Consider the following 17579-nt stretch of genomic DNA (forward strand, 5'->3'; position numbering starts at 1 on the left):
CACAGTCCCCCAGCAGACTGGGAGCAGGGAAGGGAAAAAGCAATCTTTAAGAATGCGGCTGAGCAAGGGCAGCCAGCTTAGGGAAGAATCCTCTCTTGCCCAACCAGTGACCAGCAGGTTGCTCCGTTTTTAGACTGTTTGCCTGTTCTTCCCTCCAACTCAGGAGAAGGCTGGGTTACTCCCAGGAACGTGCCTGACCCAACACAACTAACAGCTGGTGGGAATCTGGGGCATGCTGCAGTTCCCTGGGATGGCTCCCTCTGTGCTGACCCCCTTGTGACCACAGGCTCTGTGTGCTGCCCACTCCCAGAAGAACAGGATTAATCCACTTTCTCTTTAGTGCTGGAGCACCTGGATGCTCCCTGCAGGGTGATGGGGACATCGYCACTAAGTGACACGTGGATTTAAGCCCAGACCAGGCACTGTGTTGTCAGGTGTGATTTAAAACAAGATCTTTCAAAGCCTCCACTGCACAGAGCCCAAAACCAGTTCCCACTGGAGCATTTGTAAACTGGAGCCTCCAGAAATACCACAGAGCACTTCCCCCAGCCCAGGAATGCTCAGACATGGATTTGATCTTTGCTCTGTGTTGCACAAGAGCTTGGCACAGAAGCCACGTTCCTGGGGCATCACCTGTGTCACTTACTAGAGCTGGCATATCTCACTGGGACAGTGTCCTTCTCCTGCTGTAGCCTATTGTCCGAGTTAATGGGGTCATTCTGTCCTCTCTGGGCCATGAGGCAGAAGTGCCATCCCCAGCCTTTCATCCTGTCCATTATCTGGAAGTTCTGGAGCCAGGCAGAGTGCGCTGGGTGAGACAGCAAGTGCTTCCAAATCAAAGCACATCTGCCAGGGGGCAGAAATTCCTGCAGCTCTCCTTCAAACCTTACTGAGCCCTTGGGAGCACATTGCCAAACCCTCCCGGTGTGTTTGTAAAAATTGCCTGCTGGTTTCTAGAGGCTGGATGTGCCTGGAGGGTGTGGAGTGGTCTGATGTGACCACGGAGCAGAAACCTGAACAGAAARGGGAGGAGGCAACATCAGTGGAAGCGAAAATATTTCAGGCTTGGAAGCATGCCAAGGACAATTGTTTGAAAGAAATATTTCAGTCCCAGCAAGGTGTAGTGAGTTTTTTCCTTTCCCCTCTAATTAATGACCTTGCATTGGTGTACGGTGGGGCCGGGGTCCTGCTCTGTCCCATCCCGGCTGCCAGTGGCATGCACAAAGCTGYCTCAATCTCCGGCAGTGCCGGGGGCTCCTCGGGCCGGGGCAGCGGCACGGTGCCAGCCCGGGCCGGTTCCTGTGCTTACGTCCCGCGGGCGTGTCCCTTAAATCCCGCACGGGAGAGGCGCGGGGCAGGCGAGCGCCAGCGGAGCCGAGTGGAGCGGTGGCAGCGGAACAGAGATGGCCTCGGTGGGTCCCTCCGCAGCCTCCACACAGCCCGCCCTGCCCTCCGGACCCGCCGTCTTCAAAACCATCCCCTACGCCTTCATCCTGCCGGAGATCGTGAGTATGCCCGGCTCTGCTGCCTCGCAGCACCCGCTCCGAGGGCATCAGTAATCCCCCCAGACCATCCCGAGGGCATCAGTAATGGGAAATAATGTCTTGTATTTGAGCTTATGCTGAATGCACAAAGGTGGTATTCCTGATGRAACAGCTTGAGGACAAGTTACACTCTGGCTCCATCACAGAGCCCGGGTCAGGGTTGCTGGCTGCTGTGGGATAGAGAGGATGAAGAGCTGCTGGCTCCTCCAGGGCAGAAACAGCTCTTGTTATGATGTAGGAATGTCTTGAAAATCAAGGGAATGTTACTCTCTGTATCATACCAAGACTTTCCAGGGGTGGAACAGAATCGGGTGTCTTGTAATGTGTGATATTCCATGATTCTTTCAATTGCTTCTGGGTCCAGAGGGCATCCAGTGGGACTGGCCAAGATAGCAGCTGGTGTACTTTGTCATGGTGCACGGGGCTGAAAACCCACACACCCTGTGCTCCACAGGCACAATCCCTGCCCATGGCAGCAGGCTCAGGTCCYCACTGGAATTCCAGGGGCTTCACCCACCAGAGCTGGGATGGCACAGGGTGGCATAGGCTCATCCTGATAACCCCGTGGTGCTCAGTAAATATTTTGGGTGGATMCAGAGTGAGTAACTCACTTCAGGCTGATGCATGGAGCTGAGAGGAGACTTCCTCGTGCCGTGATTGCAAGCCCCAGAGATTAACGAGTGGGCAGGGCTGGATCGAGGCAGCTGTTCACTTTTCCCAGATAAAAGCACATTTTCTGGCTTTTCCAGCACATCCCTTGGGGTGAGACGTTTCCTTGTGTGGAAGGCAGCAGCAAACCTTTCCCTTTTGTATGAACACTCATTTCCCATGAGCATTCAGGGAAACTGGTGCCAGCTTGCTTGCTGTCGCGCCAGGATGCTCTAGGAAAGATGCAGGGGTTCCGCTGGCTGCTGTGGCTGGCCCACGAGGGAGATGAGGAGGGAATTGAGGAGGAAAAGGACCTTTTCTCATCCCACATTCATCAAAGGCGCCTGTTTGTCCCCGGCAGCTCTGTGGGACCTGGGTGTGGATCCTTGTCGCTGCTACCTCCGTCTCCTTGCCGCTGCTGCARGGATGGGTGATGTACGTGTCCCTCACCTCCTGCCTCATCTCCCTGCTGCTCCTCTTGAGCTACATCCTCGGCTTCCACAGGAACAGCGAGAACTGGAAAGTGCTGGTAAGGAGCGGATGGAACAAGGGCAGATGTTGGCAGCAGCAGTGTGGGCAKGGGACCACTCCATGGTGACCTACCAGCCCTTTCCTCCTCTGGTCTCTGGAAAGTGCAGGGGAGCTCTGCTGTGAAACCACTGCCTGCGAGTGTTTGGCCCCAGCCCTATTGGGGCATGTGTCCCCCTTTGGAGCACTCACAGGTGCCTTGTTTTGCAGGACAGTTTGTACCAYGGTGCCACAGCCATTCTGTACATGAGCGCCGCTGTCCTGCAGGCCAACGCGACCATCAACTCTGAGCACAAYCCCAACGGGCCCCTCAACTACCAACTCAACAGTGCCGCATCGGTGAGTCCAGAGCATCCTGCCAGGCTGCAGAACACGCAGTTCCCCCGGGAGAGGCAACAGCATGTGCTAAAACCACAGCAGAGCCACCCCCAGCCCAGCAGCATCACACTGGGCAGAGCTTCAGTTCCTTGCCTCTATGATTTGAGCAGCCAGCATTAGCTTCTCAGGGTCCACCAGTTCATGGACCCTTTGCATGGCTGGATCCTGGGAAAAGRTGGGGGCTTTGCCTTTCCTTTGAGGCTGGAGAGAGCACTATGCTGGGAGGCTTCCCGAGGCTGAGAGCACTGGGAGGAGGTGGGCTTTGACTCTGCCAGCTGACCCTTCCTCTTCTCTCATGCAGTTCTTCGCCTTCCTCACGACCTTCCTGTACATCCTCCACGCCTTCAGCATCTACTACCAGTGATCTGGCAGCACCGGATTCACCTTTGCAGGAAGAGGGCTTTCCCAACAGGAGGGACCCYGCAGTCTTCCCAAGGTGTCCCTAGCCCGGCCCTATCATCAGGCCTCAGGACTGAGGGTCCTTTTGCACCTCATCACAGGAGGGATTTTGSTGACACACGTGTGTGCCTGTGGGACATTTCCTGCCTTGTCCAGAGGCTACGCAAGGGGAGGGACTGGGCACAGCCTCCAAGCCTCCAACTCTGACATTCCGCCAAATATTGACAACCAAGGGGAAGGGACAAAAAAAACCCCACTGTTCCTTCAGCAAACAATCTCCTTTCTTATGTTATTTGCCCTTCTCTGGTTCAGCCACATCCCTCCCCAACACAAATCCATAACAATGATACAAGATTGTGTTCCTTGACTTTCAGATGGTCTCATTTGGTAAATGCTGTATTTGGAATAAAGTGTCAACTGACAGATTTTGACTACTGTATAAGCTGTGTTCATTAAACAAGCTCACTTTACTCCCCCAAGAGTTAGAAAAAAAAACAGAAAATGTTCGCTTAGAAAGCTACAACAAATTTTAAACAAGTAAATCATAGAACTCATAGGAATTTTCTAGATGCAGTATAAAACTACAGCATGAAAAGAATTATTACAACAGGTATTTACAGCTGTTCCCCTCCTGTGTCTTCTGATTCCCATTACAAAACCTGCAGCTGCAGAGTCCAGGCACTGGCACCRCCGTCATGGAGCACTGGTGCTACTGGTGTCCCTCCTCCATATCCTCAGCCTCGGAGTGAGTGGAAGGAGTTCCCTCCTCTCCCTGCTCCAGGGAATCCTGTGCATCTGGGATAGTGTTGGCCCGCAGCACATCCAGGTAGAGCAGGTAATCCTGGAGGCAGGCTGGCAGCGGCAATTCTCGGATCACGCGCTCCGAGCGCAGGCGCTCGCTCCCCAGYAGGGACCGGATCTCCAGGCGGCACAGATGGGACAGGGAAGGAAGGAAGGCTGGAAAATTAAACCCCAAGTCAAACACAGAGCAGCTCTTACAAAACAAATACATTTACTAATAAAAAAGGAAATAAAAAGAGAACTTCATCTCAATTTCCCCAAATAACCCCTTTTCTTTAACTCCAGAAATATCCTCATTACTTCAAACATTCYAAAGGAACTATTATTAAATGACATTATCACTTGGACAATTTAAAAATTATTACAGACCTTTTTAAAGAAGAATTTTCTTTGAAAGGAATAATTAATGAAGACACCTGAGTGCAATTTTTCAGCCTCATAACACACGACCTTCATTTCTGAAGGGTGAATTATCAAAAATTCCTGCACAATTGAACATTTTTGGCTGGCCACATTTTGGTTATGCTTGATTTTTATGGTTTTTGTTTAATTACTGTCCAATGCTTACATAACAGGACAGGGGCTTCATYGGAAATACAAATCAAGTTAAAAAAATAAAACTTAGAAGTAAGTCATATTATCATCTTTTCCTAAATCTCCCCACCTGCAGCCTGGAATCTGGATACACAGAGATGTTTTTCTCCTGCCTGTATTGCTTACCAAAGTGGCTCTTGGAAGTCCAAGTGAAYTTCTCCTTGTATTGGGAAAGGTGTTGCTCCACAACTGGAGGAAGTCTACTCCAATTCATGAACTCCAGGATGAAATTAAGGACATCCTCGCCCATGGAGAAAATCCTGCGTAACAAGAGCTCCCTTAGAATACCTTTTAAAAGTATTTGTGGATTACAAAATAAAACACCAAAAAGTATCACGTGTGATACACAAGGACAGTGAGATTTGTTCAAACACTGAGTTGCAAACTTGTAGTGTGTTTACTACAGGCAGCAGAAAATAGACATTTCATCATTCTAGATATGAATATAATCCTGTTGTAGTATTTAATCCTAAATATAAAACAACATCAAGCCATTACTTGTATGTGGAAAAACTTAAAAAAAAAAAAAAAAAGTCCGACTGGAATTTTTGCCACATTGTGTTAAACAAAACAGTCTCAAACTGCATCCGTTTCCTCTCCTCCCAGCCTTGGCCCAGCTTCACTTCCCATTCGTTTCCCATCCCTCCTGACCTGTTTCTCCCATTGGAATTTCTTCTTACCATGGCTATAATAAAGTATCACACACACAATTCACAGCTAAATTTGGGGGTTAATAAGAGATGTTCGATATAAATTTAGGAAGTGAKGCTTTATTGCTACCCCAGGAAAAGGCAACTTCCACTCTGGCTTTCTTCCTAAAGAAAACTGTTTTACTGCCTCCAGACATGACGTGCGAATGATTTATTTCAGACTTTCCACAACCCCTCCTGTTCCTGATGGTGGCAACTGATTATTAAGGGCCATCCTGTGAAAGCCCTCGTTCAGTAGCAGCTTTGCACATTAGCATGTGGTGTTTAAGCAAACGAAACAAGGCTCCCTGCTTACCAGAACCTGCACATGAAATTCACGGGGTTGAAGCCAGCCAGGAGCAAGCAGGGCAGCCATTCCTTGTATTCCTTCTGCACTGTGCTGCTGTACTGGATGAAGTCTGTTAATTCCTCCTCCGAGGGCAGGGAACAGCCCAGCCTCAGGAAGCGCCGGAACAGAGCAAACTTCTTATGGCACAGGCAGTGTGCCAAGTTAATCCCACGCAGGGTGATCCCATACTTCAGGAGAACATCAATGAACTGATAATACCTGTGAGCAGGAGAAGGAACAGGGCATCCTGTGAGCTTTCCCTTTTTTCCACATCCAGCTGTATTTGCAGGGAGCTGCTTTTTAAAATAAAACATTTTAAAATGTTTTCATTAAAATCTTTTCACCATTACCCACTACAACAAAGTACCAGGATAAGGACTGAGATGATGACTGATAATTAGTGCTGCTTTTTAATGATTAGATAGCATTTTACTATTACAGAAGTGGTGACATGTGTTACCCACCTCATTCACAGGACATTTCAGCAATCACCTGCTCTGCAACATTTCCTAAATTATTATAAAGCARCACCAGCACAGAAAGGGAAAAATGATGTCCAAGAATTTTTAAAGGCTACTTCCAAGGAGCATTCCAGGRACTAAACTCATTACTAACAAACCACATTAATTTAAATGGCAGCACCTAAGTCATAAATCTTAATCCAGGTACATGAAATCATCTGTTAAAATCTGAGAAGTTTTAAAAGCCATCATTGAAGATGTTTTCCTTAATGCAGCACACAAGCCACATTCCAGGACTTGACATTAATATTCCCAAGGAAGAATATTAATGAGGAGTGTCTGCAGAGGGGGAACACACTGAAATTCTGAAAAATATTAAATGATAGACAGCAATTGAGGGAGGAGTGGGGAAAACAGCATGTTTAAAGTGAGTTAAATAAAAACGGATGCAATTATGAATAATTTCAAAACAGAAGAAGCTTACTCACTCCTTTTGGAAGATCATGCACATGGGGGACCTGCAGTCGAAGTCCAGGCACTCCTGAGCATCTGGGCTGAAACCTTGTTTGAGCAGCATTTCCAGGCACTCCCCATCCCCGCCRTACAACGCCGAATACACTGGGCTCACTTTGCCCTTGCCCTTGTCACAAATSCGGTCAGTGATTGGAATCAGCAACTCCAATATCCTGCAGATATTGAAAACCACCGTTTTTGGATTTTATACAATGATTAATTTTAAACACATGGTCATTTCTTCACAGGGTCGTTGCAACTTTGGAAGAAAATTGTGTGTTTTCACTCCTTTCACAACCTTATAATTCCATACACAGACCCCTGGCAAATATTGTGCTTTGGGATGGATTTGGGCTGGAAATAAGCAWTTTAAACCAAACCAGGGACAGCTACTTCCTATTTTCCAACAATTCTTTTTACACCGTCAGAACACCAATGAGCATTAAACTCCAACTTCCAGAAGTTTGGAAGCAAACTGGAAATGTGAATTGCAAATGAAATGAATAAGTAGTTCAGTGGAACAGAAAAATCATTCTGTTTACAGCTCACACCCCTGGCCACACCATATTAGTGACCAACACCAGTTCCTTTGCTGCTGGAACTTACTGGTGCTGCTTAAYGTTTGCCAGTGATGTATCATAATTKATATATTTAAGTGCTGTCACATGTGTGAATCATGGAGTTCCTGAGAGATCCTTCTCCTCAATGGTCTACTCCCAAAGCTTCCTTCCACTCTTGGCTCTCTGCTGTGAAACTGGCTTGTATCTCTGAAATTGGGCAAAGCTACAAATGCATCTCCAGAACAATTAAAGAAACTGTTTTGTGGCTTTGATTTTTGTGGYTGGTCCAGCTAATTCAGTAATTGCATATCATTATTTCTGCTACTTAAGAATATAAATCTAATTAACAGCTGCTCAAGTCATGTATAATGTATAACACTATCATTTATATTTGTAAATGAGAGAGTAATAGGGCCATTAATTGATACCTGGTTCACCTGTGGAAAACCCTCTGAACTCAGGATATGGATCAAAYCCAGGTTAGATGCTGAATTAAAAATCATAWAATMATAGAATATTTGGGGTTGCAAGGGATCTTAAAGGAACCCAGTTCYATCTGCTGCCATGGGCAARGACACCTTCCACTATCCCAGGGTGCTMCAAGCCCTGTCTAAGCTGTCCTTGGACACTCCCAGGRATGGGGSAGCCACAGCTTCTCTGGGCGACCTGTGCCAGGGCCTCCCCACCCTCACAAGGAAGAACTTCTTCCTAATATCCATCGTAAACCTACTCTCTGTCAGTGTGGAAGARACTACTAACAGACATTTAAAATATGAAAATAATTCAGATTTCTAAACTACAAATCAGTTTGAACACTCAATTCTTCTTCCTTTTAGGGCTGAACTTCCTCCTTTGGGGATCAGGTTTGTGTGACCAGAGCCTTCTGTCTGAATGCCTTTGCAACCACCTACTTTGCATGGCCCATCTCAGCTGCTGCATGAATGGGTAACTGCCAGTTATCCTCATTGCAGTAGAGGTTTGGGTCTGCCCCTGCTGTCAGCAGCAGYTCCACACAAGCCAGGTGTCCCTCCTGTGCAGCGATCAGCAGGGGAGTGGCTTTGTCCTTGGCCTGGCAGTTGACGTCTGCACCTGACTCAAAACAATACCAGAGGAATGCTCATCAGTCACTGTATCTCACAGGGTGGCTTCAAACTCAGCAACTTTTCTGCAACAATAAGGAAAKAAAACCTCTAAAATTTGAAATTAAGATGTGTGCAAGAGCAGAGTCAAAACTGCATTTAGTGAGARTTGTTGGAAGTGTTACAAGGGAAATAAAGGATTATGGCTACCATGGGACAGAAGCAGCTGCAGACTCTCCAGCTGGCCATACTGAGCAGCCACAAACAGAGGAGTAATTCCAAAGTCATCCCGACAGTCCTTAGTGGCCCCTTTCTCCAGGAGCATTTGCATTATCTCAGTGGAACCCTGAAATAAATAARTTTTATTCTCAACCAATAGGAAAGCGAGGAAATTATATGATCTGTTTTTTCTCACATGTTCCAAACAGAAATAAGTAAAACCACTATATATTCAATATCCTGAAGATGCAGGTAATGGTAAAAGAAATTAGACAAGTTCAGATTAATCCCTTTAGCTCATTTATGTGATAAACCCATTTAATCACCACATGTACGTGCTAGAACCATTCAGCCAACAAATTTCTAAGTACAAGCTTATGACTGCTAGGGTAGGTTAGGAAAAACTATCTGATAAAAATGTATTAAATAATAAATAACCCTCAGAATACACCAGTTACATAGAATTTATATTATGTGCTYACAGGTTACCTGAAAAGAAGCTTGGTGCAAAGAATTCCATCCAGACCAAGAATGAGAACCTTCAACATTTGCCCCATGTTGAAGCAGAAACTTRACAACCTCTGCATGTCTGTTTTCAACAGCTTCCATGGAACAGTAATAAAAAAAAAGAAAATTAAAAGCAACTCTTATTTTTTACTATTTTACTATTTACTATAAAAAAAAATTAAGTATTTGGATTTAAGAGCTCAAAATGTCTCACTGCCAACTTCCTTAAATAATCCTAATTCTTTTAAACTTGCCAATTATATACTTACCTGCCTTTTCTATTTAGTTCCCCAAAACACTGTTGGAGAATGGAAATGATGCCCAAAGTCCCCCAGACTTGGAAACAAAGGTAACATGGCACCCATAATGTGTGGGTACAGAGGTGAGTATATCAACAAACATATTTAATCAGATGATTTAGACCCTCAGGAGTCACCATAATGGGAGTTTTAAGCATTTCATTATGTCAAACATAAATCACAGAAAAAATGCTAAAATAATGGACCTTAACTGCCAAACTAAAAATGCCAAAAATATGTCTTTTGATATAAGAATTAGGGAGCAATTAGAAAAAAACCAAAAATACTAGAAACAGCCTCATACAACCTGCACCTCCTAAAGTTTGTCTGTGCTTAATGAAGAAAACCAGTTTGCTTTTACAATTTTGTTTCAAAACACTGTSTGAAACAGATTTTCCCATAAATAGAAGGCCATTTCCATACCTACTCCATTTCTCAGTCTAAAACCTGGCATTTAGGCTACAAAAAGATGGAACATGGCAGGCAGSGAAAGAACTCTGGTGAGTTTCAACTCAGAGAAACTTGAGTTTAAACTGGTTAGTTTAGACTCCTTGGGATTTGAAGAAAGCTTGTGTCACCTAGGAAGAGCGGGGTGGTGGCAGATTCGGTGGTGACATTGTCGAGGTCAGCCCCAGCTTCCAGGAGAACCCGGAGACATTCCACAGAGCCGTGCCGGGCCGAGAGGTGCAGAGCACACAGCCCTTCAAACGTCCTCGAGTGGATGTAATCATCAGCTGGAGCTGCAGAGGAGCATAATGAGGGGAAAAAAGGGATAGTTAGCAGTGAATTACAAAATACAATAATTTTAAGAAAATAACAAGAGTTATTTGACATGTGTGGCCTATGGAACGTCCATGAATGTGCTATTGTCACCTCAAAGCTCACTCATGAACCGCAATGYGCCAATTTCTCTACCACAGCTGTGAAACCACACAGAAAATCCCCAAACCAGAGTATGATAAATTTATGTCGATTTTCTTTTCTGCAACAGGGTAATTTAGCAGAAACCAGACTATTTCCCATTAGATTTTCCTTACCTGTATCGATGAGCAGCTTCAGGCACTCACTGGAATTATGYGCTGCTGCTTCATGGATGGGCAACCACCTCCTGTTGTCTGGGACATCGACGCTGTATCCCCGATTAATTAACTCCCTCAGTATTTCGACGTTTCCCTCTCTGGCTGCAAGGCCCACGGCCGAGCACCGGTCAGAATAGGCTTCYGTGAAATCCATCCCTTGTGTGGAACTCTGCAGGAGAAGAAAAGGGGTTAACAAAACTTAACAAAAGAGAGATATGTCTTGGTACAAGATAGATATGAGGTGGGTTTGTTTGTTTTGCAGAGGACTTGCTTTGGTTTGCAGGGAGATGGTGGGTTGGGGTGGGCTGGGGCAGGTGGTTTGTGGCTTTGGGGGGAGAGGGTTGTGGGGTTTGGGGGAAGGTGGTTGTTTTGGAGGTGGCTTTTGGGGAGGCAGTTGGGGGGTTTAAGAGGAGGTTGTGGAGTTGGAGGAGAGATGGTTGTTGATGGGGTTGAGGGGTGGYTCTGTGTGGGGTTTGGGGGCAGAGRTGGGAGATGGTTGGGAGATGGTTGTGGGGCTTGGGGCGCTGTGGTTGTTTGTGGGGATGCGGTCGTTTGTAGGACTGGGTGGGAAAAGCGGTTGTTTGTAGGATTGGATGTTAAAGACGGTTGCTGTGGGAGGTTGTTTGAGGGTTTGGGATGCAGTCGCTGGTGGGTTTCGGGAGCTCGATTGTGGGACTGGAGGACGCTGTCCGCGCCGATGAACGGCCCCGCGGCTGCCGTCACAGCGCCGCACCCCGCGCAGGCCCGCGGCCGCCCCACCGCCGCTCGGGGCCGCCGCCTTCCCCCGGGGCCGCCGCTCTCGCCCGGGGCCGCCGCTCGGGGCGAAGGCGGCGCCTYCAGCCAGGGCTGCCCCGCGGCTCTGCGCAGGCCCCGCCGGGCCGGGCCGCCATGTGGGTGTTCGGCTACGGCTCCCTCATCTGGAAGGTGGATTTCCCCTACCAGGAGAAGCTGGTGGGGCGCGTCCGGGGCTACAGCCGGCGCTTCTGGCAGGGCAGCACCGACCACCGCGGGGTGCCGGGCAAGGTGAGCCGGGCGCGGGGGGAGCGCGGCTGCTGCGGCGGGGCCCGGGCCCTGTTCACCGCCGGAGCCGCCCGCAGCGGCTGCAGAGAAACCCACGAACAGAARGCGCTTTAAAGAGGGTCAGAAATGTCCAGAGCTGTCATTTAGGGCGTTAAATACCGGCGGTGTCAGGCTGTGTGTGCACAGGGATTAAGAAAAGTTAGAACGGTTGATCTAAGTAACCCCTCCCAGCTGTATTTCGATTTATTTTACTCTCAGGTGAAAATCCATGGATTAGGAAATACTTGAAGTTCTAAAATTTTTTACAGTTTGGAAAAGGAGGTAAAAAAAAAACTAAACAAAAAACAGCAAGAAAAAGAAACTAAAATTTCAAACTGAGCAGTCTCAATGTCATGTGTTTTTAAGCCTCGGGGGTGAGGATAAAGTATATACCTGCACCCAGGTAACTTCACTGTAAACCTGRAATACAGCTTTAAAAGAGCAAAACTATCAGTATTATTTTTTAAAGCACAGCTTGCTGCGTCGAAGGTTTAATCAAGATTTAAATGGTACTCGTTAGAACTTCAGACACCATAAAATAACTTCCACAGAGCTCAAAGATAACACAGGTTAAGCCACCAATGACATCTGTTTAAAAACAGCAACGAGGAAAAAACAGTTCTTACAAATGTACAGCAAATTACATGCTGGCTGTATTTAAAAGTATTTTCAGAGGATTATTCCCAGCAGTMCAAACAGTAATTAATTCCTCTGATCAATAAGTATTTATAATTTGTTTCTTAATGTTTGTTTTGGATAGTTCCRGGCAATACAAGGACTCTGCAAACCAATAAACTAAATATCCCGCCCTTCCTTAGGCAAACAGATCCTTCTTCCTTAGGCAGGGCAGAKCCTTCACCTGAAGTTCTCCTCAGTTCTCCTCAGTACTTTCCTTGACATTAAATCAAATTCAATTTAAATGAAATTTAGTGAATTTAGGTTGCAGTTACAGGCATTCCAGACAGGAATAAGAAAGTTATTTTCCACTGCAGAATTACTCTAATCCATAATTCATAAAAATCCTTGTGACCCATTGTGAGTRCACAATTCAGAGAATTATCAATGGCTATGGAAAAAAACATTCCAAAAAGAACACCTAAGTTATGTTTGATGAATCATGGGAACAGACTCATTTCTCCTCAGGAAATAGGAATCATTTAGTGTTCTTGTAGCTTTGTTGCCTTTTTTTATCAGTCAGATCAAGAATAACTGGCTCATGCTGGGAGAGAACTAATGTGCTGCCAAAAGCAGAAATKTTAAACTGCAGATTTAGTTAACACAGGGTTTTACATTTTAAAGTTTTATACAACAAATTTCAACTATTTTATTTCCAGTATTTACGAACTGGCTTCTTACTTCTTCCTGTAAGAATTAACTTTCTGAGAAAAACAAACCATTTGGAAGATAACCCCTCTGCCCAGTGAGGCTCCAAGGGCTCCTTGAGGACAGTTTTACATTAATGAAACTCCAAATTTTCACTGTTACTGTATTGTTAATTAATTATCAGTGTTTTAAACAGGACTAGAATTGARTCTGGACAGCACATGTAAAGCAAGGACATTAAAACCCTCCCCATCTCTGACTGCCCTTAATTGAACTTTTGTGTCACAGACACCATCCAACCAGAATTTTACATTTTGTTTTCTAAAGTTTATCTTACACAGATCAAAAGCTGTTCTCAGAAAATATTTATACTGGATCTAGACCTTACTGGAATTGTGTTGGATTAGTTCTCTGAGCCTTTCATTCCTGTTCCTTGGGGTATTTTTCTTGTTTTGTTTTGGTTTTGCTCATGATTTAGGGCAAAAGCTTCTGACTAAATGRTTTCTTCTTTTAATTTTAGCCTGGAAGAGTTGTGACCCTGGTTGAAGATGCTGAGGTACAGTACTGCTGTACAGAATGTCCTGTTGCATTCCCAGTCCCTATTAATTTTTTCTTCTCTGTGAGCAAATAACTGTTATCTTTAGGGAAAAGTTCCCTCAGTGTTTCCCAGAGTTACACCAACGGCTCTTGGTTGTTTCAAATAATCAACATTGAATTATACAAATCATTGCTTTAATTTCCGTTTCACAGGGTGTTAACATGATTGTGAAAGCACCTCAGCACACTACACCAATTCAGGCATGTAACAGCTGTAGGTGACACTCAGCTAATGAAACTGTCCCTAAACAGAAGGGACCTGATCAAAATTCCTTCAAATCAAACATTAATTAAATTGGTACTTTTCAGATATAAATTTTTTTTAAGTCAGGGAGAACCTTTGTGTTCTTCCTGCCAGCTCCTTAGTGGTCTGTACTGAGGCTGTTTACTACTCCAAATATTTACAAAACAAGAAAATGCTGTCAGAAAAAAAACTTAGCAAGGAAGAGGATGATCAATTTGCATAATCACTGTTTTTACTGCAATTGTCTGAATAAAGCAGCCCTTTTATTTTGGGACTCTRTGCAGAATACAGCTACAGGAAGATGGCAAAAGGGAAAAAAATAAGTTGACTTAAAGTTTTGCCTGAATACAGTGACATAATTTTAACCAATTCTCCTGTGCCAGGGGTGCGTGTGGGGCGTTGCCTACAGATTACCAGCTGGGAAGGAAGGAGAAGTGAAGGCCTACCTGGATTTCCGGGAGAAGGGAGGCTACAGGACCACCACAGTCATCTTCTACCCGAAGGACACGTCGGTGCAGCCCTTCGATGTGCTGCTGTACATCGGCACCCGTGACAATCCCAACTACCTGGGCCCCGCGCCGCTCGAGGACATCGCGCGCCAGATCCTGGGCGCCACCGGGCCTAGTGGCAGGAACACGGAATACCTGTTTGAGCTCGCCAACTCCATCAGAAACCTCGTGCCCGAAGACGTGGATGAACACCTCTTCTCCTTRGAGACACTGGTCAAGGAACTCTTGAACAAGCACCAAAATCTCAACTATCTATAAAGTAACCTCATGCTTTTAATGAGCTGGTTCTGTCTTCGGAGAAGAGGTTTTGTTGGCCGTGTGTGTGACAGAAGGAATGTTTYTCTGTACTGTGCTATCTTAATTAATACTGCCTATCTTAATTAATGCTGCATTGARAATAGGAGGTGGTCATTTAAAACAAAATCACCAAAATAATTTTTCAGGAGTCCAGAGAAAGGGGAGCAGGGAAAGTATTTTAGATTTAAATTTGCTATCTTAGCTTTTCATCCAAAGACTACACCTCAAGACAACCACTTAAGCTTCTCTTTATGTTAAAAGRTTTTTATTATTTCAGGTTTAGAATTATTTTTTAGGTCAAAATCAGCATGCAGAGACAATGTCCCATAGATTTAAGTTTGTTCTGATTTCAAATCACAGCRCAACTAAAGAGAGGAATTTTAAGTGGTTGTTCTGCATTGTGTAGTAGAACATCTAAATCAACATTCAGTTATCTGAAAAGAAGTTAATGACACTGAATTATTTATCCTTTATATGTTAACTTACCTTTAAATGCAGAGGATAAACCATTTTATTGTSAAGGAAATGATTCCTTCCCTTGGCTGTTGATGCCAAGCCCTGAAAACCAAAGCTCTGGGCACTCTTGACTCCAACGAGCCATAACCTATCAGTGCCTCATTTTAATTTTTAAGCCTCATATAAAGAATAACCCCAAAATAATAAACTAAGAGCATGACTATAAGTCACAGTGCAGCATGAACAGAAACTCTCATCTCTGTTACTTTAGATCCTGTTGTGGCCCCCAGCAAAAATCCCAGCTCCAAGGATAGACTTTAAGCCTATTTCAGGGATCCACCAAGAGAAGGTAATTAAAGAAGGAACCCTCTTTCCAGTAACCTTAGGGGTGTGTGTGAATATCCCAGGAGGGTTGGGAAGTCCCCAGTTCAGGCCTGTAGGYTTCCTGATGCAATCCATCAGCACATGGAGTTTCTGTCCCAACATAGATTTGTCTCACTCCTCAAAACTTACTAACTTTTAACAAAATATATTTTTATATTCAGTATAAAAGGTCCTATTTCAAACATCACGTAATGTCCTGTTTTCYCATCCAGGGAATGTGTAAGTGTTCAGTAGCAGCCTGGAAGCCTGGATTCTGCATCAGTAATTGCAAAAAAAAATATGTTTCCCCTAAAAAGGTCAATCCTTTCTCTTTRCATCTTCCTGGTTTATATTTGTAAAGGTGAAAATGTGCAGCGGCACTCTCTGCTTTCTTGAAAATTCTTTAGATTTAAAAATCTTTTCCTTAAAAACTTACCCTTGTTCTTTAAAACAGGGCAGGGGATGCTTGTGCTCAGTAATGATCCAGAACCATCAGGGCTGATTCCYTCTTTAAAATGCTAATTATTTATGTACTGTGATGCTGTGTAGCTCCACATTCTCTATCTTTGATTGTCTCCAAGGCTTTGTTGGTTCATTTGCTTTCCAAATCCATAAAACATTGCAATAACACAAGTTTCAGTGTGTGTGTGTGTGTTTACAACTTCAGTGCAATAAAAATGCATCACTGATTACTGGGGTTGGAATTCTCCAGAAATGTTGTTTAAAGTGTGTCCATGTGACATCAAGGTGTGTGTTCATTGCACCTTGTTATAAAATTGTTGTTGGGACTGAGAAGACAACACATAGGGGCTGCTATAAACTGTGTCACATAACGAATTAACTAAAGTTTGGGAAATATAAAAATACATATATTCGTTCTTGCAGTGTGGGATTGAAGCCACTGCTCTGCCTCCAGCTTTGGTCACCACCAAAACCTTCATAGATCCATTACCTAAAAAAATTTAGGCCATTTAGGCTTTTTTTTTTTTTCTTCTGACTGGTTGAACTCAATCTGTAGGCTTTTTAGGTCTGTAGGCTTCACTACGCAACCATGCACACAACGCTGCTGCTAAAGTTGTTCCCAGACAGTGTTTGGGGAAACAGCCACATCCATGACTATTAACAGCAGATAATGCAGAGAGGAGAGAAATCCAAACTTAACAGCCATGATTTGCAAGGTATTTTCCAACCTGAATGATTCTATGGCTCTGCTATTAGTGGATGCTCTGTATCGTGGCAAATTAATGTCCTGTCTTTCCTTCTTCCAACTATCTGCTCCATGGTTCCCATGGATAAGATGGGACTGGCCTAACCTGGTCTGATGTGGGGACTGCTGGACACCTCGGGTACCCAGGTGTATATATACACACACATATATAAACAGGTGTATAGAGAAACACACACAGAGGGAGCCCTTAGAGCRCTTTTTTACACTCGTAACCTCGTACCTGTTGGTTGTGTTTAACCCGTAGTGCAGCCACGAATGACCACAGTTAATTACTCATACCCCATTGTCCCCACACTCATCCCCTCATCCCCTCCTCTCACTCTGCCCCCACTTACCGCTCTCACTTCCCACCGCACCCCCTCACTCGCCTCTCTCCCTCATTCCTTCACTCCCTCACACTCCTCACTCCCTCACACTCCTCACTCCCTCCCACACGCACTCATTTCCCTCACACTCCTCATTCAGATCCCTCACTCCCTCATACTTCTCCCACACTCGCTTTCTCGCACTTCTCACTCCCACTCCTCATTCCCTCCCTCCCCGTACTCACACTGCTCACTCACTCACTCACTCACTCACTCACTCACTCACTCACTCACTCACTCACTCACTCACTCACTCACTCACTCACTCACTCACAGTGCTCACACACACACACACACACACACACACACATCACCCCCTCACCCGTGTCCCTGGCCCGCCCGGCCCCTCACCTGTGGCGGCGGGCGCTGCCCCGGATGCCGCTGCCCGCCTTGGGCGCTGCCCCGGTTGTTGATCGCGGCTGCCGGAAGCCGACGTGGCGGCGGCGCGGCGCGGCCTCGGCGGAGCCGCCGGCCGGCATGAGGGGCTGCGG

At 45.5% G+C, this 17579-nt stretch overlaps 3 protein-coding genes across 3 annotated transcripts; 2 read left to right on the forward strand and 1 right to left on the reverse strand.

Annotated features, from left to right (window-relative positions):
* Positions 1-1317: 1317 nt before the first annotated feature.
* MALL (mal, T cell differentiation protein like) lies at positions 1318-3462 on the forward strand. Its single transcript, XM_057382009.1, has 4 exons — positions 1318-1505; positions 2554-2721; positions 2931-3059; positions 3400-3462. Exons 1-4 carry the CDS (start codon positions 1404-1406, stop codon positions 3460-3462), a joined length of 462 nt encoding a protein of 153 aa, XP_057237992.1. The 5' UTR covers positions 1318-1403.
* A 569-nt stretch (positions 3463-4031) lies between these two features.
* On the reverse strand, positions 4032-14375 carry ASB3 (ankyrin repeat and SOCS box containing 3). Its single transcript, XM_057381975.1, has 10 exons — positions 14317-14375; positions 10606-10816; positions 10147-10308; positions 9252-9364; positions 8754-8889; positions 8376-8553; positions 6880-7077; positions 5898-6149; positions 5019-5152; positions 4032-4454 (listed from the first exon to the last, which is right to left on the reverse strand). Exons 2-10 carry the CDS (start codon positions 10799-10801, stop codon positions 4207-4209), a joined length of 1617 nt encoding a protein of 538 aa, XP_057237958.1. The 5' UTR covers positions 10802-10816; positions 14317-14375; the 3' UTR covers positions 4032-4206.
* On the forward strand, positions 11480-16267 carry CHAC2 (ChaC glutathione specific gamma-glutamylcyclotransferase 2). The gene is made up of 3 exons (XM_057382000.1): positions 11480-11670; positions 13550-13585; positions 14254-16267. Exons 1-3 carry the CDS (start codon positions 11536-11538, stop codon positions 14635-14637), a joined length of 555 nt encoding a protein of 184 aa, XP_057237983.1. The 5' UTR covers positions 11480-11535; the 3' UTR covers positions 14638-16267.
* Positions 16268-17579: the final 1312 nt, after the last annotated feature.

Source organism: Malurus melanocephalus, unplaced genomic scaffold (assembly GCF_030028575.1).
Source record: "Malurus melanocephalus ecotype Western Australia unplaced genomic scaffold, MMel_1.1 scaffold_13, whole genome shotgun sequence".
NCBI lineage: Eukaryota > Metazoa > Chordata > Aves > Passeriformes > Maluridae > Malurus > Malurus melanocephalus.